General features: G+C 46.6%; 1 protein-coding gene and 2 long non-coding RNA genes across 5 annotated transcripts; 2 read left to right on the plus strand and 1 right to left on the minus strand.

Annotated features, from left to right (window-relative positions):
- Nucleotides 1–8: 8 nt before the first annotated feature.
- LOC120230576 lies at nucleotides 9–14,215 on the plus strand. Of its 3 annotated transcripts, none has more exons than XR_005528080.1 (4): nucleotides 9–281; nucleotides 11,444–11,611; nucleotides 12,681–12,901; nucleotides 13,810–14,215. It is a non-coding gene; the product is annotated as an uncharacterized LOC120230576 (long non-coding RNA). The 3 variants fall into 3 exon arrangements; XR_005528078.1 differs by having other exon boundaries at nucleotides 12,710–12,901; XR_005528079.1 differs by lacking the exon at nucleotides 13,810–14,215 and having other exon boundaries at nucleotides 12,710–13,071.
- LOC120230577 lies at nucleotides 8,371–9,768 on the minus strand. Its single transcript, XR_005528081.1, has 3 exons — nucleotides 9,717–9,768; nucleotides 9,400–9,586; nucleotides 8,371–8,466 (listed from the first exon to the last, which is right to left on the minus strand). It is a non-coding gene; the product is annotated as an uncharacterized LOC120230577 (long non-coding RNA).
- Nucleotides 14,216–16,862: 2,647 nt separating the features above from the next.
- On the plus strand, nucleotides 16,863–23,339 carry PGAM1 (phosphoglycerate mutase 1). The gene is made up of 4 exons (XM_039230250.1): nucleotides 16,863–17,152; nucleotides 20,598–20,872; nucleotides 21,603–21,783; nucleotides 22,237–23,339. The coding sequence occupies exons 1-4, from the start codon at nucleotides 17,014–17,016 to the stop codon at nucleotides 22,404–22,406; spliced, it is 765 nt and encodes a 254-aa protein (XP_039086181.1). The 5' UTR covers nucleotides 16,863–17,013; the 3' UTR covers nucleotides 22,407–23,339.
- The last annotated feature ends 1,306 nt before the right edge of the window (nucleotides 23,340–24,645 follow it).

A 24,645-nucleotide genomic window follows, 5' to 3' on the forward strand; every position in this document is an offset into this window, starting at 1 on the left:
TTAGTACTGGGGATACCCAGGTGCTAAACCCCCTTCCCTCGTGGCAGCACCCAGTCCCCTCTCGTTAAGTCTCTTCTAACCGCACGTCAGAACCAGCAACCAATCCTGGATTGATTTCCGCTCCCCAGCGACCTTCCCCAAAATCTTTTAGCTGGAACCCAAACCTTAAAAAGATACTTTCCTTTCTCGTCTTGGGGTGCAGCATTTCAAGATTCCTCCGGAATTCCCTCCCCGACTTCAAATCAACAAACCTGATTTTGTCAAAGTACGACTGGATCCTGGTGAGTTTATTTTGTTGTTGCTGTTGTTGTTGTTGTTGTTAAGCCCCACACCCAACGTGGGGCTTAAACTCAGTACCCTGAGATTAAGAGTTGCACACTCTACCAACTGAGCCAGGCTGTGGTGCCCCCCTGGTGAGTTTTTGCTGATTAGGCTTTAACACATTCATTTTACAAGTATTTTTTAGCTCCCACTGAAAAAGACACTTCAATAAATCAATCTTACGAATGAACCATAAGTTGACAAAATTTTTGCATATGGTTTCTTTCACCTGGTACAGTGTGAATTCCCCCCCGCCCCACCCCGGTTTTGGTCTGAATGTTTGTATCCCTGCAAACTCCATCTGTTGAAATCCTATCTCCCAAAGACATGGTGTTAGGGGTGTGGCCTTTGGGAAATAATTTAAGTCATGATAGTGAAACCCTCTTAAATGTGACTGGTGTCTTTTATTTTTTTAAGTTTGTTTATTTTGAGAGAGAGAGAGTGTGCGCGCACACAAGTGGGAGAGGGGCAGAAAAAGAGAGAATCTCAAGCAGGCTCCGTCCACGCTTAGCACAGGGCAGGAAGCCCAGGCACCTCTAGAATTGGTGTCTTATAAAAAAGATTCAAGAGAGACCCCTAGTCCCTTCCAACATGTGAAGACACAGCAGGAAGGAGCTGGCTGTGACCCAAGGAATGGGCCCTCACCCAACCATGCTGGCACCCCCATCTTGGACTTCCTGTCTCCAGAATTGTAAGAAGTAAATTTCTGTTGTTTATAAACTATCAAGCCTGTGTTATTTTGGTATAGGAGCCTGAACAGACTAAGACACCCCTTTGTTCTTTTTTTTTTTTTTAATGTTTATTATTTTTTTTTTGAGAGAGAGAGAGGGAAAAACAGAGTATGAGTGGGGGAGAGACAGAGAGAGGAGAGACAGAATCCAAAGCAGGCTCCAGCCTCTGAGCTGTCAGCTCAGAGCCTGACATGGACTCGAACTCATGAGCGGAGAGATCATGACCTGATCCAAAGTCGGATGCTTGACCACTCCGTCAGATAACTGAGCCACTCAGGTGCTCCTGAGTCTGCTAAATTAGAACTGGGTATGGCCCGGTCACTTCCTCTCCCAGGACCTGAAAGAGCACTTGGCAAATAGTAGCACTCAACAAACTATTGCTGAATGAACAAATGTGTGTGTTGTGGAGGAAAGAGAAGGTACTAAATGGGGCACAAGTTCAATAGGGGCTCAGGTCTTTTCTTTTTTTAATGTTTATTTTATTTTGAGAAAGAGAGAGAGAGAAGGGGAGGGGCAGAGAGAGAGAGGTGAGAGAGAATTCCAAGCACTGTTGATCAGTGCAGAGCCCAATCTCAGAAACCATGAGATCATGGCCTGAGCTAAAATCAAGAGTCTGATGCTTAACTGACTGAGCCACGCAGGTGCCCCTCAACTCAGGTCTTGATCTCAGGGTAATGAGTTCAAGCCCCACACTGGGCTCCACACTGAGCATGGATTCAAGGATAAATGTAAATACCAATAACTGTAATTAGTCTTTACTTATAACCAGACTGAGATGGTCTTTGACTCCATACGTAGAAACACAAAACTCAAAACATACATTGAGGGAGTTAAGAAGTACCAAAATTTGAGCTTTGGTCCAGGAACCAAAGAGCTAGAAATGGAGAGTAAAGGGAAGGCCAGCATGAAATTCATAAAACTGCAATGCTGGTGCTAGAAGCAGGCACCTGAGGGGTCATCGAGAGCACAGGTCACATGCCAATCAGGGTCAATACTTTTTTACAAAGTCCTTTACTGCTTTGCAGTAAAACAAGTACGGTCCAGTGATGCTGTGTTCAAATGCCCTTTCTTTTACAAAGCAATAGTGAGATGAAATGAACGGGTGTTTTCCCCCAAACACTATTATTTGCCAAAACAAAGAGTTGGGAAACTTTTTTGTCAGGTCTTCTCCTTTTAAAAACAAGTTTACTGAGTGCCTGGGTGGCTCAGTTGCTAAGCATCTGGCTTCAGCTCAGGTCATGATCACACATGGTCCGTGATTTCGAGTCCCACATCAAATAAGCAGGAGCCCTGATTTGGGTGAGCTCCTGCTCTGCTTCCGGTGAGCCCTGCTTCTCTCTCTCTTTCTTTCTCTCCTCCTGGGATTTTTCTCTGCCCCTCGCTCACTTGGACCCTCTCTCTCTTAAAAAAAAAAAGTTACTGATGTGTAAAATTCAAAATATTTATAAGCCAATTTTCTGGAATATCTGAGCCAACTCTTCATTTTGCCATGTCCAGAAAAGGTGAAGTGACTTGCACAAGTTTCCACAGCATGGTAGCTTATTTGATGAGACACAGAAGTAACCATAAAGGAAAAGACTGATAAACTAGAGCACACCAAATGTAAGAAATTATGCTCACAAAAAGAAACCACAAGGAGCACTAAGAGGCAAGACAGAGTGAGAGAAGATATTTGCAATACATAAAACTAACGAAGTATGGCAGAATATATAAAGAAATCCTACAAATCTAAGAACAAGGCAGACAATCCAGTAAGAATGGGCAAGAGACAGGAACAGGCACTTCACAAAAGTGACTATTCAAATGGCCAATTAACAAAAGGATGCTAATAACAGATGCTCAATCTCATTAATCAGCAGAGAAATGCAAATTAAAACCACGATGAAATACTACTGCGCACCTACCAGAATGGCTGAAATTAGAAGGACTAGCATACTAAGTGTTGGCCAGTATGTGGAGCCACTGGCCACGTATGCAATTGAAGGGAATATCAACTGATACACCCACTTTTATGTGGCGGTATCTAGTAAAACTGAATGTATGCCTTCTCTGTAATCCAGCAATTCACTTCTGGGTATATACTCTACAGAGATATATATCCTTATATGCATAAAAGACATATATATGATGAGGTTCATAATAGTCAAATACTGGAAATGACGTCGTGTATACCAACAGCAGGGTGGGTAAATTGTGCTATGTTAGTATCATGAAATAATATAGTATTCAACTGTATACAGTAATGAAAACAAGCAAACTACTGCTACATGTGACAGCATGTATGGTCTAAATTGAGAGAAAGACTCCAGACACACACAAAGGAACATTTTGCATGACCCCACTTAGAAGTTCAAAACCAGGCTTTGTTAATCTACAGTATAAGAAGTCAGGATAACAGTTACATGGTGGGAGTAACTGCGAGTGGGCACACGGGATTTAGTAATATTCTAATTTTTTATCAGAAGGGAGTTTACGTGGATGTCTTCACTGTGTCGTAAGTCATTAGCTGTGCACTTGTAATTTGTGCGCTCTTCTGTATATATGTTACTCTTGACTGAATATTTACCAAAAAACAAAGTTCTCCTGGAATGCAGAGCAAAGAGAGCATGAAGACTGAGGAAGTGTCACTGCAGAGAAAAGAATTCAGTGCTGCCCCTCCTGTCACGGGAGTTAATTCATCACTTGCCCACAGAGGCCACTCCTGGGACACAGGCTGAGATCTGGGACGTGAGGCTACGAAAAGGGAACTAGTGGCCTGAGGAGGAAAAGGAAACCGAGTTTGGAAACTGTTGTAAGCAACCTGATGCTCATGACCAGGGGGTCTAGGTGTAGGGACAGTCACTGAGAGAAGACCTAGAAATTGTTGGTTAAAGCCTGGTCTTACTTTACCACATGATGCTCAGCAGGGATATAACCCCTCTGAGCATCCATTTCCTATTCTGTAAAGTGGTGATAATAATACTGAACCCATTGGGCTACCCTGAGGATTCGATATAATAGTGTGTGTGTATGTTAAAATATGTACAACTCCAGAAATGTTAGTGGTACCTTGTGAAGGGTGTGGTGGTGCACCTTTGCCACCAGAGGGGGCTCTGCAAACAGCCGGTTAAAACTGAAACCCTATAGAGAGGCAGCAATACCGGCTGAGCAGCCCGGGAGTTTGCAGATCAGCTAGGGAGATGAAGAGGCCCGGGTGAGTGGCAGCCTTCCCGTCCTTTTCCCAGGCAGCGGACACCTGCTGGCCTCCAAACTGAGTCTGCTACATTAATGTTTATTTATTTTTTGAGAGAGAGAGAGAGAGACAGAGCATGAGTGGGGGAGGAGCAGAGAGAGAGGGAAACACAGAATCCAAAGCAGGCTCCAGGCCCTGAGCTGTCAACCCAAAGCTCGAACTCACAGATTGCAAGATCATGATCTGAGCCGAAGTCGGACGCTTAACCAGCTGAGCCACCCAGGCGCCCCGAGTCTGCTAAATTATAACTGGGTACGGCCTCTGGACAGACGATCTGTCTGGAGTGGGCTGGGCCTCCCTCTGGAAGCATCTGCTCTAAACCTCTTCCAGAAGATGGTGTCAGGAGAAGGGACACAAGGCATCCAGGTGGCCTGAGCATACTTTCTCACATTCTGTACAGCCACCGTTCACCTTTCTGATGAAGGACTAATTTGCTGTCCATGAATTCCAACATCATCTTCCACCCAGACGAATTAATTAGCCTTCTCCGTGATAATCCATACAATTTATGGCTAATAAGGACCACTCACATTTGTCGAATGAGTCCTGTGGTTAGACTTCTGGGTTAGAATCCAAGTACTACCACTTGCTGTCTGACCTTGAGCAAGTCACCTTACTCTCTGAGCGTCAGTTTCCCTCAGCTATAAAATGCCAACCCATAGAGTTTATGATCACTAAGTAAGATTATATATATAAAGTGCTTATTAGCATACTGCCTGGCACTTTATGAGAAGGCAATAAATGTGAACTCACTAGTATTATCCAAAAAGCTCTTCTTGAGTTCCCAAATACCATCTAACCTATTATGTAACTGGGGAGGACAGAGTGGTGTCCTCATTTCACAGATGGGGAAATGTGATTCCAACGGGTTCATCGACACCCCCAACATCATACAGTTGGTCGATGGACAAAAGCCAAGAGATCCAAACCTTAGCTGAGGAGCTCCCTCTGTAACCACTGCTCTCAAAATTGTGAAGCTCATGTGAAGGGACAAGGCTGCTGCACCCAAAGCACTCAGCCCAAGGCCAACAGGAAAGCCATTTTTAGGTCAATCAGGCTGTTATCTGTTATGACACTGGGCAGGAGGAAAGGGAAGTTGAGGCTTAGCCTCTTGCCCCAAACAAAGAGGAAGCAGATGGATGATTTGGGTGTTTAACTTGGGGGTCAAGTTCTGCGGGAGGAAGAAGGGCTTTGTCGCCCTGGGCAGCCCATTGTGAGCAAGGTAGTGGGCTTACAGCTGCTCCAGCGTACTGTCCTAACTGCCAGAGCTGTGTCAAAGCCCAGACTTTGGACTTAGGCAAGCCTGTGTTTGGAGCCACATCCCAGGTGTGACCAGGGGCAGGTGACTGAACTTTCTGAGCCACAGTTTCCTCACCTGAAAATGGGGCTGCTGTTCTGAGGCTAAAATGAGATAATACATGCAGAAAGCTTAGCGCCGTGCCTGACATGTTATCGTGACAGAAGGCTGCATGTCCCTCAGCTTCTGGGGCATTAACATCCCATTTGGCAGAAGAAGAGCTTTTAAGAAGAGCTTGCTTCCTAGACTAAGTCTGAGGGGGATGAGCAGATGGCCTGGTGCACAAAAGAGGACCCCAGATTCTGAAAAGGACTGAAATTGGGGTATGGCAGTTGTGCTCTTACTCAGAGGGGGGCCACCCTTGTTTGCCACCTGACAGTAGGTGTCCATGAAGGGGATAGGAGTGAGCAGAGACCATGTGATTGCCGCTCTAACCGGCATCCTGATGGCCCCAAATTCATTCTTACTCTAGAATTAGGCATTTCCCCCCTTGCTACTTCCAACTCCTCTTCATGTCAGGGCCTCTGTATCAGGAATGAATTATGCACAGCTGCTGTGACAGAGACCCCAAGAGAGTGGCTTAATTAAACACACAGGATTAATTCTCCACCTTCAGCAAATCAGGAGGTAGATGGGCAAATCCAGGCTAATACAGTGTCTCCATAGAGTCTTCAGGTCCTGGGCTTCCTTTCTTCTTCTCCTTCACCCTCCATGGTGTGTGACTTCCATCCTTGATATCACCTCATACTCCAAAGATGGGCTGCAGGAGCTCCAACCATCACGTTTACAATCCAGGCCTAGACTGAGTAAGATGAAAGCAAGGAAGAGCCAAGTCAGCTCCTTTTAAGCCAGTTCTGCTCACATATGCTTGGCCAGAATTTAGTCATTTGGCCAAACTTAACTGCAGAGGGATTGAGAAATGTAACAGCCTTTTAGCGGGGAACATTGCAGCCCCACCCTCCAGCCGGGAGAGTTGTATTGCTAAGGTAGAAGGGAAGAACTCATATAGAGTAAACAATGAACAGCCTCTGGAACTCAGCTACGTGTTGGGGAGACTGGGTCTAAACAGTTTTTAATTTTTTTTTAAGGTTTTTTTAATTTATTTCTAGAGAGAGAGAGCGTGAGCAGGGGAGGGTCAGAGAGAGAGGGAGTCACAGACTGAAACAGGCTGCAGGCTCTGAGCTGGCAGTCGGCACAGAACCCGACGCAGGGCTCGAACCCACGAACCGTGAGATCATGACCTAAGCGAAAGTCGGACGCTTAACACCCAGGCGCCCCTAAACAGTTTTTAAAGTTTATTTTTGAGAGAGAGGGAGAGAGGGAATGAGTGGGGGAGGGGCAGAGGGAGGAGACAGAATCTCAAGCAGGCTCTGCACTGTCAGCTCAGAGCCCAATGCAGGGCTCAAACTCAAGGAACCTCGAAATCATGACCTGAGCCAAAGACAAGAGTCAGACACTTGACCGACTGAGCCACCCAGGTGTCCCTGGTTCTAAACAATTTAACTCAGTCACATGCCCACAAGTTATTTCTTGAGCAGTAATTATATGCAAGACACTGTGCTAAGCAAGCACATGGAGGTACATAAAGATGCTAGAAGACTCTTTTTCTGCTCTTAAGAAACTTACAGCTTAGTGGTGCAGACACAAGCATAAAGCCAACCATTCAGTCTCCTCCTTTGTAAATTGAGGACGTTGTACCTGGTTCTCTCCAGGACCATGAAACTTTCATGCTCACTGAAGCTCAAGCCATAGAACTACATTTTGTGCTCACTTAGGCGGTGCATATAAATAGGACTGTATTTTGCTTCTCTGCCTCCTCCTTGACCGTGGACCTGCTGAGGATAGGGACCATATCTGGTCCACTCTTGTGTCATCAGAGCCTACCTCAGTGTGTGGCACATAGTAGGTGTGCAGTACATCTATTTGCCAGATGAATACATGACATAATCAGAGCTCGGCTGGAGGCACAAGAGAGGTTCAAGTAAAGCTTTGGGGGGCCAAGAAGACACCTTTACCTCAGTGGCCGTCAAAAGGATATCTTCAATTAGGAGGTTACTTTCCAAATGTGAAACTGACAGAGTAGATTGGGAGCAGATCCTGAAGGCCACTGAGGGTCTGGATGAAGAGTCTGGGTTTTAATAGGGAGTTTTGGAACATTGCAACCTGGGAAAATACTTTAAGGGGCTTGTACTTTAGGAGTACTGGCCCTCCATTTATTCAGCCAGTACACATTACCATTGAGTATATTGGGCATTGTGGTGCAGACGAGGAGGGGGAATGGACATTTAATGAATGTCTCTGTGTCAGGGATTCTTCGTTATAATAATAGCAATAACTACCATTTATCAGTCCTTACATAGCTGGGTCCTGTGCCCAGCACCTTACGTGCATGATTCTGCCGAGTCCTCACACCCACGCTGTGCAGTAGGTGCTATTGTTTTTTGAAAACTGTATTATTACATTCTTTATTGTTAAAGAATCCACTTGAATGACTATCATGAAGCCCAGTCCTGGAGGTAATTACACCCCATTCTGGACTTTGTGGATATAATCACTATCTTCTCTACCTCAACTGAAAACCAGACTCACAAGGCTTCGATCCCTGCCTCCTGTTCCTGGAAGGTGCCAAGTATGGTTATCCACGTTTTACAAAAAGGGAAACAAAGCTGGGAAAAGTCAAGTAACTGGCTTAAGTTCCCAACAGCATTAAGTGGCAGAGTTGGAATTGTAACTTACTTTGTTCCTAGGTCCTGTCCTTCACAACCATCTGGTCACAGAGAGATGAGAGATGCAGTGCTCACAGGCAGGTTGGAGTGGCAGCAAAGGCACCTGGTGGTGATGATCAGTGCAGTGGGAGCCCCAAGCATGGCAGGGTGTGGTCAGGCCTAGGGAGAGTCAGGGACAACTTTCGGGTAAGGTGAAGGTGACTGTCTGGGTCTGTTTGAGCTGCTTATAAACAACAGAAATTTGTTTTACACAGTTCTGGAGTCTAGGACGCCCAAGCTCACGGTGCAGGGAGGGGCGCCTGAACGGTTCAGTCAGTTAAGCATCAGACTCCCATTTTGGCTTGGTTGATGATCTCACTGTTCAAAGGTTCGAGCCCTGCACTGGGCTCCATGCTGACAGTGTGGAGTCTGCTTGGGACTCTCTCTCTTTCTCTCTTTTCTCCCTCTTTCCCTCTTCAGCCCCCTCAAAAATTAAACATTAAAAAAAAATCAAGAAGCAGGCAGATTCAGCATCAAGTAAGGGTCACTTCCTGTTTTATAGACCACTGTCTTTTCTTGCTGTGTCCTCACACAGCAGAAGGTGCTAGGAAGTTCTGTGGTGTCGCCTGATGTGTGTGTGTGTGTGTGTGTGTGTGTGTGTGTGTGATGTCTCCTTTATAAGGCACCAATCCCAGTCATGAGGGCTCTGTCCTCATGACCGAATCACCTCCCATAGACCCCACCTTGGAATATCATACACTGGGGGTTCAGACTTAAACATATGAATTTGGGGAGGAGGGCCATACACATTCAGTCTGTTGCACTGATGTTGGAGCTGAATTGTGCAGAACGAGGAGGAGTTGACCAGAAAGGTGATGGTGGACGTACAGGCCAAGCCAGGGGAACGGCAGCTGCAAAGGCACAGGGGCCAGCAGGAGCATGAGATGTTCGCTTTAGAGGCCAGCAAGACTGGGGCGGCGAGGCCAGTTAGAGACTACTGCACTAGCGCAGGCAAGAACCTAAGGGGCGAAGGCAGTGGAGGTGGGGTAGAGAGGAGGCAACGGATTGGAAAATGTATTTAGGAAGGAGAACGGGCAGCACTCACTGGCTTACCAGTTATGAGGGGTGAGCAGTGTTGCTGTACGCAGTGTGCAAACTGTGGACTGCTTCATTTACGCAGTTGTGCAAATTGTGGCCTGCTTTATTTTCCAGCTGAGGGATTGGAAATCCAGTCCTCGTTGGGCCTTGTCTAGAAGAGTTGGCTTTTTTCTAATTCACCAGTGACACTGGAGCAATGGCCCTAGAAGGGAGGACAAATTACTCCCGGGAAGGGGATATTTCAGAACACGTGTCGATGGAAGAGACCACTTCTTAATATCTGAAACAAAAAAGCTGAATCTGTTACTTCCTTAAGCAGCGCAGAGCAATACCTGTAAGGCGCGATCTCTTTCAGGGGAGCAAGGATCTTCTGTGAGGTGCTGGGAGGGGTGGAGGTCAGTGATGGACAGAGAGGAGGCAGAGTGTAGGGACTGGCTGGTGATGCAGTGTGGCCACTGCTGATTGGCTGGCTCACAGAAGTGTGGTCACAGAGGCAAATTGTCATAGTTTAGTAAAACAGAGATGAGCTGTCATCCATTCAATGGTTTAAAACCCTTCGTGGTGGTTACTCGTTGCCATGGCAACAGGACAATCTTTGGAAAATGAGAACTTTTTTTCCCCCTCAAGTGACTGCTAGCTCAAACCCATTCACCTTCCCAAGGGCGTTTCACTTTAACAGTGAACCATGTTTGCTCAAGAGGATAGATCTCCAGAGGATTTAGAGGCTGTCTGGGATGAGGCCCCTCCCTGCCTGGTCTGCTGTGGCAGGAAGGTCTGGTGTCCATCACCTCCCTCCAAGGTCCTGGGGCTGGGTGTTCCCCAGACGCTCGAGGATCCGGGAGAAAAGTTGGTTGCAAGCCCTGGCGTGGAGTCACATATGAAGTCAGAAATGGGACCCAGGAACCTGACTCCCAGTCACTTGCCTGGAAGGAGACATGAGGTGTCTGTGGACAAAGTTTGGGTCCTGAGGCCAGACCTCAAAGTGTTTGTCCCTGCTGTCACAAGGCCTCGACTTGACACTGCCTTCAAGTCTCTCCGTTGAGTCAGTAAGAACCAAGTGTGCTGGCCCAACCACCCCCTGTGGGGCGTCCCTGGAGCCACCTGAGGAGATTCAGCACTGCCCCAAAACTGCTTCATGGCAGGTGTCCCTGAGCTCTCCCCCCACACCCCTTTCCCTGCCCTTGAGCAATGGCTCTTGAGGGGCAGGCTCTCACAGAGTTTTTAAATCAGCCTTACTGAGCTAGAATTCACATACCATCCACTTCACCCATTTAAATTGCACAACTGAATGTTTTTAGTACACTTCAGGGATATGTGCAACCATCACCACAGCTAATTTTAGGACATTACAGGGGCGCCTGGGTGGCTCAGTTGGTTAAGCGTCCAACTTCAGCTCAGGTCATGGTCTCACGGTCTGTGGGTTTGAGCCCCTCATTGGGCTCTGTGCTGACAACTCAGAGCCTGGAGCGTGCTTCAGATCCTGTATCTCCCTCTCTCTCTGCCCCTTCCCTGCTCATGCTCTGTGTCTCTCTGTGTCTCAATAATAAAAATAAACGTTAAAAAAAATTAGAACATTTCATCAACTCACAGAGAAACTCCATACCCTGTATTTCAGCCCCCAAGTCCCCAGCACTAGGCAAACGCTAATCTACTTGCAGTCTCTATAGGTTTACCTGTTCTGGACATTTCATAGAAACGGAATCCTACATCGCATCACCTTTTGCATCTGACTTATTTCACTCAGCATATTGTTTCCAAGGCTGATCCAGGTTGGCATGTACCAGTGCTTCATTTTTATGGCCGAATAACATCCCGCGGTATGGACATGGTGTACTTTTATCCATTCAGCAGCTGTTGGACATTTGGGTTGTTTCCACCTTTTGGCTTTTGTGAATAATGCTTTTACAAGCATTTGTGTATGAATTTTTGTGTGGACATTTGCTTTTCTTTCTCTTGCATAAACACCTAGGAATGGAATCCTGCCTCCTATGGTAACTCTGTGTTTAACCACCTGAGCAACTCATGTGGGTTTCTGATTGTTTTTCTTTCTCGTCCACAGTTCTTAGGTGAGACGCCCCAGAATTGGCTCCTGTTGTCACCTCTGGGACACAGGCATTTTCTCCACTGCACTGAGAAGTAATGACAGCCACGAGCTCCCCTGCTCTACCCCCATCAAAATCCCTAGCAGGCATATTGGAAACCCGGTCACCTTGGCATTGGCTGACAGGTACCTTTAATAGCTTTCCTAAGTCGGTCAGTTAGTAGTCACTAGTGCACACATAAAAACAGTTCTGACAAATTTGTACAATGTCCTCACTCAGTGCTTAGAATACAGTTCTCAGATCTCAAACAGCTGGTTGACCCAGGGCCCCTGTTGTGTCACTCTGAAATCCCTCATAGCATTCAGACAGAAGCCACGCTGCCCACAGGCTGTCCAGCTGTGACTTAGTATCCCTGAGTCAGTGACACAAAGGCAAGGCCTGCTCTGAGGAGTGATCTTGGCTCGAGAATTCCTCCACAGCCTCACTGAATTTCCTCAGAAATGTTCTGCAGTCCAGATGCCTCCACCCATACAACCTTCCTTTCCTCCTTCCTTCAAGAGGGTCACACCTATTCTGTTAGCCTGTCACCTCCCCATTCTGTCTCAGGCATTTCCCCTCATCCATTTTATGCAAATCCTGTCTCACAACTGCTTCTCAGAGATCCTGTATTAACTAATACCACTGATCTCTTAGTCATTCTTAATATGAACTATTCCCAAATAATACAATGTCTGCCTGTTTTGTACTTAGAATTTAACCTGAAGAAATAAACTAGGAAAATAGTACTATGCGAAGGGAGGTAGAAGGGTCAAAAAAGTTTGCTCACTGAGCAGCTTTATTATCATAATTCCCACACGCAGGGCTTAGAGGCAGAGGCCACCCCTCATGGTTTTAGAGACCAGAGAAGTTCTAGAATCCAGAGAGAAGGGCTTGTGTCATTGCTGGGCCAGACACTCAAGTCTGAGGCTGGGTTTTGTTTTGTTTTTTAATGTTTATTTTCATTTATTTGAGGGGGGGAGGGGCAGAGAGAGGCGGGGAGAGAGGATTCCAAGCAGGCTCTGTGCTGCCTGACATGGGGCTTGAACTCGGGAATGGTGAGATCACGACCTGAGCTGATATTAAGAATCAGACGCTTAACCGGCTTAGCCACCCAGGTGCCCCTGAGGCTAGGTTTTGAGGACAGAGAAGGAAGGGTGTTGTCCGGGGGTTTGTAAGAACCACCAGTGCAAAGTAGTGTCGTCCTTTCTTTTCCAGCCACGCTAATCCCTGCTGTTTGTTGTCAGATGGTGACCGCAGGGGCATGCTTCACCCGTTCTAGAAGCACTTCTTTCCTTACACGCTCAGTCTTGAGGCATTAGCTACGATCCCCTGGACTCACTCTCTGAGGCAGGGATCTGGAATCCTCTCTTCTGCAGACAGCAGCTGAGCTGGGGACGTCTGAACATCTGGGGATGAATGTGCAAGATGCTCAACAAGTAAGGACATGGGGTGCCCTGCCAGGGAGCCTTGTGGGCCGAGCAGGGAGCCACCCCCACTTCCAGCCAGCAGAAAACTCCGTTTGCCGCACTGCAATTCTAAATTGGGTCCTTCACCGAAAGTTCGGGGTTTGATAAGGAAGTTATAATACTACTGTGGAAAAAAATAAATCCGGAGGGAAGGCTGCAAGAGTCCCTTATTGTTTTAAGGGACAGTGGAGGGTAATAGGCTGTGCCTGCTGATTATCCTTATCTGAGCTTTTGTAACAGCTTAACCGACAAGCTGCTTGGGTGAAAGCTGTTACAGTCCTGGGAGCTTCCCCAGGCCTGGGGAATTAAAGGACTGTGCTAGAAAGGAAGCTATTTGCCTTAAGAGTTCAGGGTTTCCAGGCTGCCTGGAGGCCTCAGGTGGAGATGACAGCTCATCGTTGATGAGTACCCCTGGCCCAGGAGATGACACATGAGAAGAGTCTGGAACACGGATCCCCACACTCCACCCAGGAAGAGGGTCTTATTTGGCCGAGGTTGCTCCCCTCAGGGCAGAAAGTGAGGGCAGGGACCTGGTTAGGAGCCAGACAGTGGGTCCCTTAGGGTCCTCCTGGAGCCAGACCCCAGATGCAATCAGCCCCTCACTCCTGCTTTGTCCTCGGGATGTACCAGTTCCCTCCTGCACCCACCTAGTTCTTTAGAAGTGCCCAGGAGTCAGCCCTGACAAATGTATGTGCATTCGTGTTCAGTAGAGATAACAATTAAGATTTAAAAAAAAAAATGTAGTCAAGGGCAAACCCACTGGCTTCTCCTTACCTTTTACTGACATTTGAGAGATCTCTTTGGTTTGATAGGCACTAAGCTTCTTCCTAGATTTGTGATGCCGTGATTGAAGCTGAGTGAATCCCATTTCTGCCTAGGAATTCTGGCTTCCAGCTGCATAGCTTTCAAGGTCTTCCCTCTGTGCTCCCCATCTGCCTCGCTCTCCAGATCTCTCCGGGCTTCTGTCTCTCTCCCTGACACTGCAAACTCCAACTTGGGGGCCCTTCCCTGTGGATCACCTCTGATTTCTCACTGACCTCTCATCTCCTGCTCTTTTGGAATGTCTCACCTCACTTCCCTCTGTTACATGGGGTGAAGTTGGTGAAGGAATAAAATAGGATTCCCAGACTCTTTCCCAAGGCTGCTGGTACAGATGGCTTTGGCTTCCTGCTCAAAGTATCCTAGTTATCTGCCCGTCCCTATCCCTTGGGTAAGCCGTCCCCCACTGGCTATCCTGCTAGAAGGGAAATCCGTCCATGGGTCCCCAGAATCATACCCTTTGAGTTGGTGCTCTTTATTAAATCTTTTTTGCCTTTTAAAAAAATGTTTTATTTATTTATGAGAGAGAGTGCGAGTGGGGGAGTGACAGAAGACCTGAAGCGGGCTCTGCATTGACAGCAGCAAGCCCAATGCAGGGCTCAAACACAAACTTGGAGATCATAACCTGAGCTGAAGTCGGCCGTTCAACCGACCAAACCACCCAGACAACCCAGATATTTTTTGCCTTCTTTTTTTTTTATTTTTTAATTTTTTTATTTCTAGGAGAGAGAGAGAGACAGCGTGAGCAGGGGAGGGTCAGAGAGAGAGGGAGACACAGACTCTGAAACAGGCTCCAGGCTCTGAGCTGGCAGTCAGCACAGAGCCCGACACGGGGCTCGAACCCACGAACCGCGAGATCATGACCTAAGCGAAAGTCGGACGCTTAACCGACTAAGCCACCCAGGCGCCCCTTTTTGCCTTCTTTTTAAGTTTATTTGTTTTTGAGAGAGGGAAAGAGGGAGAACAAGCAGGGGGAGGGGCAGAGAGAGAGAGGGAGACACAGAATCCAAAGCAGGCTCCAGGCTCTGAGCTGTCAGCACGGAGGCTGACGTGGGGCTTGAAGTCAGGAACCGAGAGATCATGACCTGAGCCTAAGTCGAATGCTTAACCGACTGAGCCACCAGGCACCCTGATCTTTTTTGCCTTCCTGATCATATTGCTAATAACATTTATTATTGTTAATAATATAGTTATTGTTACCAGTATGACTATCCGCTAGGCGAAGTGCTAATCGCTTCCCATGCATCATCTCACTTATTCCTTACAACAGTGTTTTAGGTGGCTATGAATATGATTATTCCAGTTTACAGATGGGGAAAATGAGGATGAGAAGTTGAGTGACCCATCTTACGTCCCATGGGTAATCAGAAGCAGAAGCATTTGAACTAAGGTTTCTTTCTATTTATATCTCCTACTCATTGCATAAATGTGAGACCTCAACTAGATAAGAGCACAGAAATCTTGAAGCAGAGAGCAGGGGGAGGAGAAAGGGACATGGCGGGAGCCGTGACTGGGAGGATGGATTAGGGCCAACGCAGAGGGACAAAAAGTACAGTCTGAAAAGCCAAGGTTGAGGCTGGAAAAGCTCTCCCTGAGAGGGGCTGGGTGTCAGGACTGGGATGTCCAAGCAGTAGGAGCAAGCAGAGGGAGAGCCTCCAGGGAGGGAGTCCTTCAGGTATCCCCATGTGGGCCATGCTTGGAGCCTGGCCAGGAGGCCTTCAAAGGCAGTTCTCACTTTGCAGCCCTGGCATTCTGTGAGCTCAGGGTGTAGTTTTTAGAGCCAGACCTCACCCCTGTCATCTCTCTGGTCATTGAATTCCATCTTCTCCCAGTTGCAGAGGAAGGAGGCCAAGAGCACCGTGGTTAGAGGGCACCCACGGCCGTTGGACTGCTTGGGTTTGAATCTTGGTTTCTCTTCTACTTCTGAGCTGTGATTTTGGACAATTTATTTCTCTGGGTCTGAGCACACATGGGTTTGGGAGCAAGCCTCAGCTTGAATCCTAAGTCCTGTAACCTTGGGCAATTTACCTCATGCCTCATTTTCCTCTTCAGTAAATAAAAGAAATATAATACTTGCTTTATAGGATCATTATGAAGATATGAGGATTAAATGAGTTAATGTTTGTAAAGCACTTATTACACTGGCTGGCACCTTTTTTTTTTTTTGACTGCATGTTAAAAACTTTTCCAGAACCTGTTAAATGTAGCACACAGCACAATTTCACTGCTAGCTGTTTACATGTGGGTCTTCTTTGCACTCCACTTGCTGTGATGGGCAGAAAACACATGCAAACCATCTTTGGCCCTAGTCCACTGACTGACTCCTGTTTGGTGCTCAATAAAGTGAACAGTTTGAAATAAACCAGGAGATAGAGGCATGGGCAGCAGAGAGCTGTCCAGATAAGCAGATTTTAACTGCTGATTGGGTGTAGGGGAGGAACAGGCAGTGATTCTCCTCTTTCTGAAATATTTGAAGGGGCCCACACACTGACTAGAGAGAGGCCATGAAACCCGCGAAGAGGTGGGACAAACAGCCCAGTATTTATCGTAAACAGCAGGGCTTTGGAACCAGTGGTCAGAGCCAGTTCTCTTACATGTGAAATAGATCAGTATCCGCTAAAATGAGATAGCAATAGTAACGGCTATTTACTGAGCACACTCCAGGTAGATAGGCACCAGCTATTTATTATGTCCATTCACAAATGAGGCTGGGCGAGGTTAAGCGTCCTGCCCAAAGATACAAAGCAATAAAATGGAAGAGTGAAGACTCGAACAGAGGTGTGTGACTCAAACTCTGCTTACGGGTTGGAAAGTGACCTGGCGCAGCTAAGCGCGGTTCAAATGACAACAGCCACTTTATTAAGGCAATCGGCTTATGAATAGCAGCACTAGGAGAGCAGGGCTGCTCTCTAACGCTACTGCACGCCCGCCCGCCCGCCTGGGCGCCGCGCGAAAGTCCCGCCGCCTTTCGGCGCTTACGTGCGCTTCGTGACCGCCGCAGCGGACGAGAGGCCGGCGGCCGGGACCCGCATGCGCTCTGGCGTCCTCGAGCGCGCCCCTCCCCCCGGCGGCTGCAGCGCTGGCATGGGGCGCATGCGCACACCGGGTGGGTGGAGGGCGGCCCGGAGCGAGTGGAAAGCTTTGGATGAGCAAGTGCGCGAGAGCCGGGCGCTGGGGTGCTACGGCGCAGGCGCGGCTAGGGCCGGACAGCGACTCCGGAATCTCAGCGAGTCCCAGTCTGCGTCGCACTCCGAACCGCAGCCATGGCAGCCTATAAGCTGGTGCTGATCCGACACGGCGAGAGCGCTTGGAACCTGGAGAACCGCTTCAGCGGCTGGTACGATGCCGATTTGAGCCCGGCCGGGCACGAGGAGGCGAAGCGCGGCGGGCAGGCGCTGAGAGGTGAGGAACGGGCCGGGCCGGGCTGTGGGTGGGGGGTGCGGAGGCTCGGGCGGGCGCCGCTAGTTGAGGGCCGCCTGGCTCGCCCCTGCGCCCTGACGAAGAGGGCTGACCTTGGGCCTCAGCTCTCCTGGAGTTTAGTTTGCTGGCAAAATGGTTTCAGGGTGTATGTGTGTGTGTGGGGGGGGGGTCGACTTGCTCAAGGTCACCCAGTGGTGTGATGGGCCACGCCGGGAAGAGGACCGGGGGCAGTCGCTCCGCAACCCACTGCATTCTCCACGATAGCACCTTGCGAAATTCTCCCATTTACTAGTCTGAGCATTCAGTAACTCGGGACGGGGTATTAAATTGGATAGCCAGTGTCTTTCAGCAGCTGTAACCAAGTCTTTTCAAAAGCCTCCTGCGGATCCTAGTGAAACGTCAGACCACACGCTTGTCCCCGGTGGGGGGGTGGAGGTGGGGGTAACGCGGCGCTGGGCGGACAACAGGCCTCAAGAAACCCACGTGCTGGGGTAGGCCTTTGATGTTCAGCAGCATCCCACCAAATCCTGAGCCCGAAATACATCCACAAACCTTACTGAGTGAATGAAGGAAGGAAGGAAGGAAGGAAGGAAGGAAGGAAGGAAGGAAGGAAGGATTTAAATTGATTCTGTGATTCCATAAAGTAGATTATTACCCCTTCTTTTCTTTCCCTCCTTGGTCCTCTTTTATAGCTGGGAAAAGTGAAGATTGCATAGATGACTTGGTCAAGGTCGTATCTCCTTATTCCTAGTTCATCCCGCTCGCTCCAGTTCTGGGTTGAGTAACAGGTAGACGCTGGGCAAAGGTGGAAGTGGCAGTGAGATAAACTCGCCTCCCCGGGCTTGCCCCCTGCCGCGAACAGCTCTGTGGTTTTGGAGTGCTTTTTATAAGGAAGCCTTCTGAGCTGCCAGCAACTCAGAATCCCTCTGTACTGAGGTGCTTCCACTGATGCTTAGGGCAGATCTTGCCCTGCTCTCTTCTAATCTCTGGACATTGAAGCAGCCATTTAAAAGGGTCATTGAGCCTGATGTGGAACAGGTATTTGGCCTCGGGTTACTCTTTTTAGCTTCTTGCCTTCACTGCAGATCCTTTTGAATTGAAGCAAAGGTTTGGAAAGTGTAGGAAATGTAATCCTGCTGACTGTGTGTCTGCTTTGAGATGGCTTGGTGTGACTTACATTTAGGAGAGGCTGGTAAAGGGAAAGTGCTGAGAAAGGAGGCCATTTTCTCTCTGGCAGGAAGAACTGTATGGGTTTGTGGGGGTTTGCTAATGACTAGCCCAGGACAAAGATAATTGCAGCGGTACCCCCAAAAGAGTGATCAAATGGTTAAACTTGGAATCTCTCTTTAAAGTAACAAACATTATTTCAGGGTTTTTTTGTTGTTGTTTATTTATTTATAGTAATCTCTACATCCAACTTGGGGCTGGAACTCAAAGACCCCGAGATCAAGAGTTGCATGCTTCACTTAGTGAGCCAGCCAGGCGTGTCCCCCCCACTTGACTTTTTAAGTAAATGTTGGTAGTATTGGTTTAAAAAAAACCCTTTTAAAAATTTTTATCTATTATGGGCATCACAAATGATTATATTTTTTAAAAAAAGACTAAAAGCAGAAATCTGAATGGTGAAGATCATTGTGAATAATATAAAAAACCTAAAGTAAATATATTAAATTCTTCAGAGCTTTAAATGATAGTAGGGTTTATAAACTCTTGAATTGTTTCAGGAGGAAGCTAGTGAGAACCGAGTTTCTCCATGCAATCTTACTCTTGGGAGAGAATGAGGTCCACACCACAGATCACACCATCCACCCCACCCTTGGGACTGTCTTAGGCTATGCTTTTATTTATGGGGAAGTTAAAGGAAGAGGCTTTAGTTCTCCTGAGTGGAACTGCTTTTCTCCTTGGGGACCTATTTGTGCATCCAACAGGAGGTACTCCATTGCAAGGAGAAATAATTGCAGTGAAACAGCCAGTAGCTTTTCAGTATGGGAGACGAGGCTTGCACTTGCCAGTGACTCAGCCTTTTACTGGGGAGCCATTTGTCCCCTTAGAGAGGAGATGGTAATGGAGTCTACAGGACTGGTCCTGAGGTTCTGTGATGAGATTTGTCATCTTTTCCCTTGTGGGTAGTGATGGGTTTCCTGGTGATTAATCTTCCCCTCCCCCATCAGCATAGTTCTTACTCGCCTCATTCTCAGTTGAACAACTGGCAGGAGAATTCACTTCACGTTGCATTAATTACTGTTGGCAATCTCAATATGAGGCAATACCCAAGAAAGTTTGCTGAATTTCAAAGAGGGCCTTGTAGCCTCGTGGAGGAAAACACTACAGGGCCATCTCCCTATTAAAGTAGAAGATGGGGATAATATTTCATGAAATAAGATTAATTGTTGTAACCTATTGGTTGGGGCAACATAACTCTTGATTACCACTCCATAATAACTACTGTGGATGGAGGAGAGATTCATTTGTAAATGAGTCAGACTCTACTCTTTCTGCTTTTCTCTAGGGAGTGGCTTCTCCTAAAGTTGATCTAACAGTTGACCTAAGTACGTACAGGCTGGCACTTGACTATAGCAGAAAGGCACTGTTGATTAAGAAACTGTGATGTGATTTCCACTCCATAGTGAAAATATAATTTCATGGAACATACTGAAGTTTTAATCAGCATTCTCTAAGAGCTCTTGCTATGTCCTGATTGTTGGGTTTAAAATTGTTTCCCCGTAGACAAGAGGTTAGGATGAAATATATTAGTAATTATTGGGCATAAGTGACTGTTTTAACTAAAATACAAACACCCAGATCCTTAGGTTTTAGAAAAATATGGAGGTAGCTGGAGATGGAGGTTAGGAGTTGGATTTTGGAGTCACACAGCTTGGGTTTTAATCTCTCATGTAAAAGCTGTGACCTCAGATGATTTGCTTACTTCCTCTAGTCTTTATTTTCCTTGTCTGGTAAAATGGGTTGTAAGGATTGTAATCTCAGGATTGTCACGAAGACTAAATAAAACATGCACAAAATAGTCCAGTGCTTGACAGATGGTAAGCCCTCCATAAGTATTGGTTATTATTATTTAGTAAGAGATTCCAAGTTTTTAAGGATCCTTTTCTTGAAAGAAATGAAGCAGAACTAAGTTCTTAAAATGGGCTTATGCACAGCCTCCTGGGGTTAGGATAAGCAGCACAGATGGCACAGGTCAGCTCCCTGACAATACGTTTAGGTCTTTGGGTTAGAGGAATTATTGGGGAACCACTGCTAAGTATATTGTCAACTGTAACATAACATAAATCAACACATTTTATCTTCTGTAAAGGTGAAATATTGTCTTTTCTTCTAGGGTATACAAACTAGTTAAATTTATATGTGAGAAAATTCTGGTTCCATACTGGACCTGATTGGCTTATCACTTTGAATTTATGATTCCCAGATGCTGGCTGTGAGTTTGACATCTGCTTCACCTCCGTGCAGAAGAGAGCGATTAGGACTCTTTGGACGGTGCTGGATGCCATTGACCAAATGTGGCTGCCAGTTGTGAGGACTTGGCGCCTCAATGAGCGGCACTATGGGGGTCTGACTGGCCTCAACAAAGCAGAAACTGCCGCCAAGCATGGCGAGGCCCAGGTGAAGATCTGGAGGCGCTCCTATGATGTCCCGCCACCTCCGATGGAGCCCGATCATCCCTTCTACAGCAACATTAGTAAGGTATGGACAAACGGGAGTTTGGCTCACTCTGCCTAGGACTGGGGAGCTCGAACCTGGGCCTCACTCTTTTTTAGCTTTTTTTTTATTAGTGTCTGCCTTGTCCCGCTGATTTCATTCATTTATAATTTATGCTGGTTAATTGTAATTCTCCTTCTCCAAGGAATGACCTTCACTTGTTAAAAGGTTTAGTTGATAGTTGTTTACCTAAAAAGAAATTAGATCTCCTTTTTTATATCTCCATTACCATACCTTATAAAAACCCATCCATAGTTGGGCCTTTTTTTTTAAAAAAATTTAATGCTTATTTACTTTTGAGAGAGACAGAGCATGAGTGGGAGAGGGGCAGAGAGAGGGAGGCTGAGAATCAAGAGCAGGCTCTGTGCTCGAACCCACGAGTTGTAAGCTGAAGCTGGACACTTAACTGAGCCACCCAGGTGCCTCTTAAAGAGTTGTAGGGCCTTCTTAAGCCAACTGTAAGATTGAGTGAATTGGGAAGAGCCTTATACTTTTTCCTATGTTTCATATGAACTGTAAATCTTTCCAATAGTGGGTAATGGTGGTAGGAAGAGCAGCAAAATAATAATTATCCCCTTTGCCAAGGTCTCAGCTCCATTCTGTGCCCAGGAGAAAGAACTTCACCTATCACTTTGATTCATACCTTAGGGGATGAGGAATGGGCAGAACAGATGTAACTACTACTAACTGATGAGCATGGGTTTTTATTGCTTAGGATCGCAGGTATGCAGACCTCACTGAAGACCAGCTACCCTCCTGTGAGAGTCTGAAGGACACAATTGCCAGAGCCCTGCCCTTTTGGAATGAAGAAATAGTTCCCCAGATCAAGGAGGGGAAACGGGTACTGATTGCAGCCCATGGCAACAGCCTTCGGGGCATTGTCAAGCATCTGGAGGGTATGTACATTTTTCTGGAGACCTCGAGGAGGGACACCACAAAATCGCCACAAATCAGGGGCTTATTCATTTTCAGAGAAAGGCTAGACATATTGATAGCCTCTCAATTTGCATCTTTTTTGTTTCACCTGAGGACCTAGAGGCGCTGCTTTTTGGCAGGCTGGATGGACTACATAGACATTTGAGATGTGTATAGTCCTGCTTCACTGTGGGTTTCCACACCCCACTTTGAGAGATATCTGTGGCATACCACCTTACATACTTTTTCAGTGGCTGAGAAATAAGTATTAGAGGCATTCTTTGGGTGACTGATCTGTAATACAGATCATCACTGTCATTACAAATATCAGGAGTGTCTTGTTTTAATTCCTACCAAAGACCTTTGTCACCTGCAGGGGGGACAGGGATTTGTGTCTAGCTTGGCTGATCATGGTGTGTATTTATTTCCCTCAGGTCTTTCTGAAGAGGCCATCATGGAGCTGAACCTACCAACAGGTATTCCCATGGTCTACGAATTGGACAAGAACTTGAAGCCCATCAAGCCCATGCAGTTCCTGGGGGATGAAGAGACCGTGCGTAAAGCCATGGAAGCTGTGGCTGCCCAGGGCAAGGCCAAAAAGTGAAGGCGAGCAGGCAGACTGCTTTCCCAAGGATGCCCTCCCTGCCCATCCCATTCCTCCACATTGCTTCCCTGCACATGTCACACTGACCACATCTGGAGGCATCTTAACTTTTAGCCACAGATGGGGACCAGTGGCTCCTAATTTTGTTTAGCCATTTTGTCTCTTGCACCCACTCACTTCATATAGTCAGAATGGCACTTCTGGGGCATGGGTCTTCAGTCCTAAGCTAAGGGAAAACTTTTACCCAAGGGTAGAAAGGTAGTAACTCTGGGTTTTTTGCTACTGCTTTATTACTAAGGGCCTGCTTGAGTTGGGGACTGGGAGGAACCTTGTTAAGGTGTGACCACTGAGAAGCAAGAGAGCCTATTTGTGTTCCCAGGAGCCAGTCCTGTACTATTCTGTAGTCAGGTGACTGTCTGGGGGGGCTCCAGTCATTCCAGTGAAAGATGTTTAAAACAATCATTCCCCTCTGATGGCAGAAGAGTTGGCTCCAGAAGACTGGGATCAATTTGAATGTTGTGTTGCATTTACTTTTACCAAAAAAAAAAAAAAAAAAGAAGAAAAAAGTATATATATATATATGTGTATAAAATAATACAAACCAAAAACCCTCCTGGGGTTTCAGTGGCGGTTGAAATATTCCCACATGCAATCATCCCAAAATAAGCCATTCCTCACACCAATGTGGGATAAGCTCCTTGACTTCTGAGGCCTAGGAGTTTATTCCGCTGTGTGTTTTAGAATCCCTCCCCTGCCTTAATGTTTTATGGCAGTGAAATGTCTCTTGATCATGTCTAAGCGTGTCTTTCACTGTATATGTTTCTGATCATGTCCCAGTTGCTTGGTCCTGCCACTTGGGCCCAGTCTCATTCTGACCGTAACTATACTAAATCTTTTTTCCAGATCAGTATAATAAAGGAGTGATGTGCAATATCTTCTGTGTGATGTAGTAATCTCTCTGGTCTGAGGAGGTCAGCTTGAACATTAAATTTGAAATGTCTCATTACTCAAGTCCTTGTACAACAGATTAAGAGCTTTAGGACAGTTACTTTATACAGCCTGGCCCCAAAATGGGTGTATCTTACTAGGTTTTCCACCTTAGGATGGGGAGCAGAGGTGTGGAGTTGGGCAGGTCTTCCTGGCTGAGCCCTTCATTCCTATTGCCTCTATAGCACCTGCTCAGTGTGTCGGCTGAAAACTCCTTGAGTGGTCAAATTCTCAAATTCCATTATGCCTTCTTTTGAGTAAGGTAAAGTTTATCTTAAAAAGCTAATATTTTCCTATTAGAAATGTGTAAACTTGGTGCCTGGATGGCTCAGTTAAGCATCCAACTTTAGCTCAGGTCATGATCTTGAGGTTTGGGAGTTTGAGCCCTTCATGGGGCTCCCCGCTGTCAGCTTGATGCAGATCCTCTGTTCTCATCTTTCTGCCCCTCCCCCTGCAGGTACTGTCTCTCAAAAATTAAAATCTGTAAACTTGATTCACACTTTTCATCCTCAAAAATGACACACAACCTTATAATAAAATGATGCAGAAAAGGAATGTTACATTGTCTACATAATTGGCAACGGACATTGCTCTCATTTACCTTCTCTTTAAGGCTTCTGAAAAGATAATGAACATGAAAGCCTACAAGGCAAGAGAAAGCCCATAATGCCTTCTAGTAGGAGAAGTAAGACCCTCATCTGTTAAGCTCTCATGAAATTCCTCTGTGCCAACTACATGACCTCTAATCTTGACAACCTCTGAAAGGGCTGGTTTCCCAAATCTGCAGAAGAAATAGGCTGAAAGAGATGCAGTAACTTGCCACACATAAACTAAGTACTGGAACCCAGATGAAAGATGTTGAACTAGAAGTCCTTATTCTAAAATGTAAATACTGATCATTTTGCTTTTCAGGTTTAGTTTTTCACATGATCTATACAGTAACCCTAGGATGACCTTAAACAGCCTGGTGGCATGTTAAGTTTACTTAATCTAAAATGAATCTTAAACCAAAAGTTGATCATTTTACTTTGACTGAGGCTCTTCATCCAAGTCAGACTGGAGCAGCTTAGATCCAAGTTCCTCTATATCCTAACATCACTTGAGTTTATAGCAGTCTTCAGTCATTGACCAGAACTCATGGCAGGAAGGTAACAAAGCCAGCATTCCTCATTACTGCCAGAAGGCCAACAACCATTGTCCCTCCAAGACTGTGCTTACCCAGGGTTGCACATCATAATCCTCCAGGGAGCTG

Source organism: Hyaena hyaena, unplaced genomic scaffold, assembly GCF_003009895.1.
Source record: "Hyaena hyaena isolate Hyena2069 unplaced genomic scaffold, ASM300989v1 scaffold_44, whole genome shotgun sequence".
In the NCBI taxonomy this organism is placed as follows: Eukaryota; Metazoa; Chordata; class Mammalia; order Carnivora; family Hyaenidae; genus Hyaena; species Hyaena hyaena.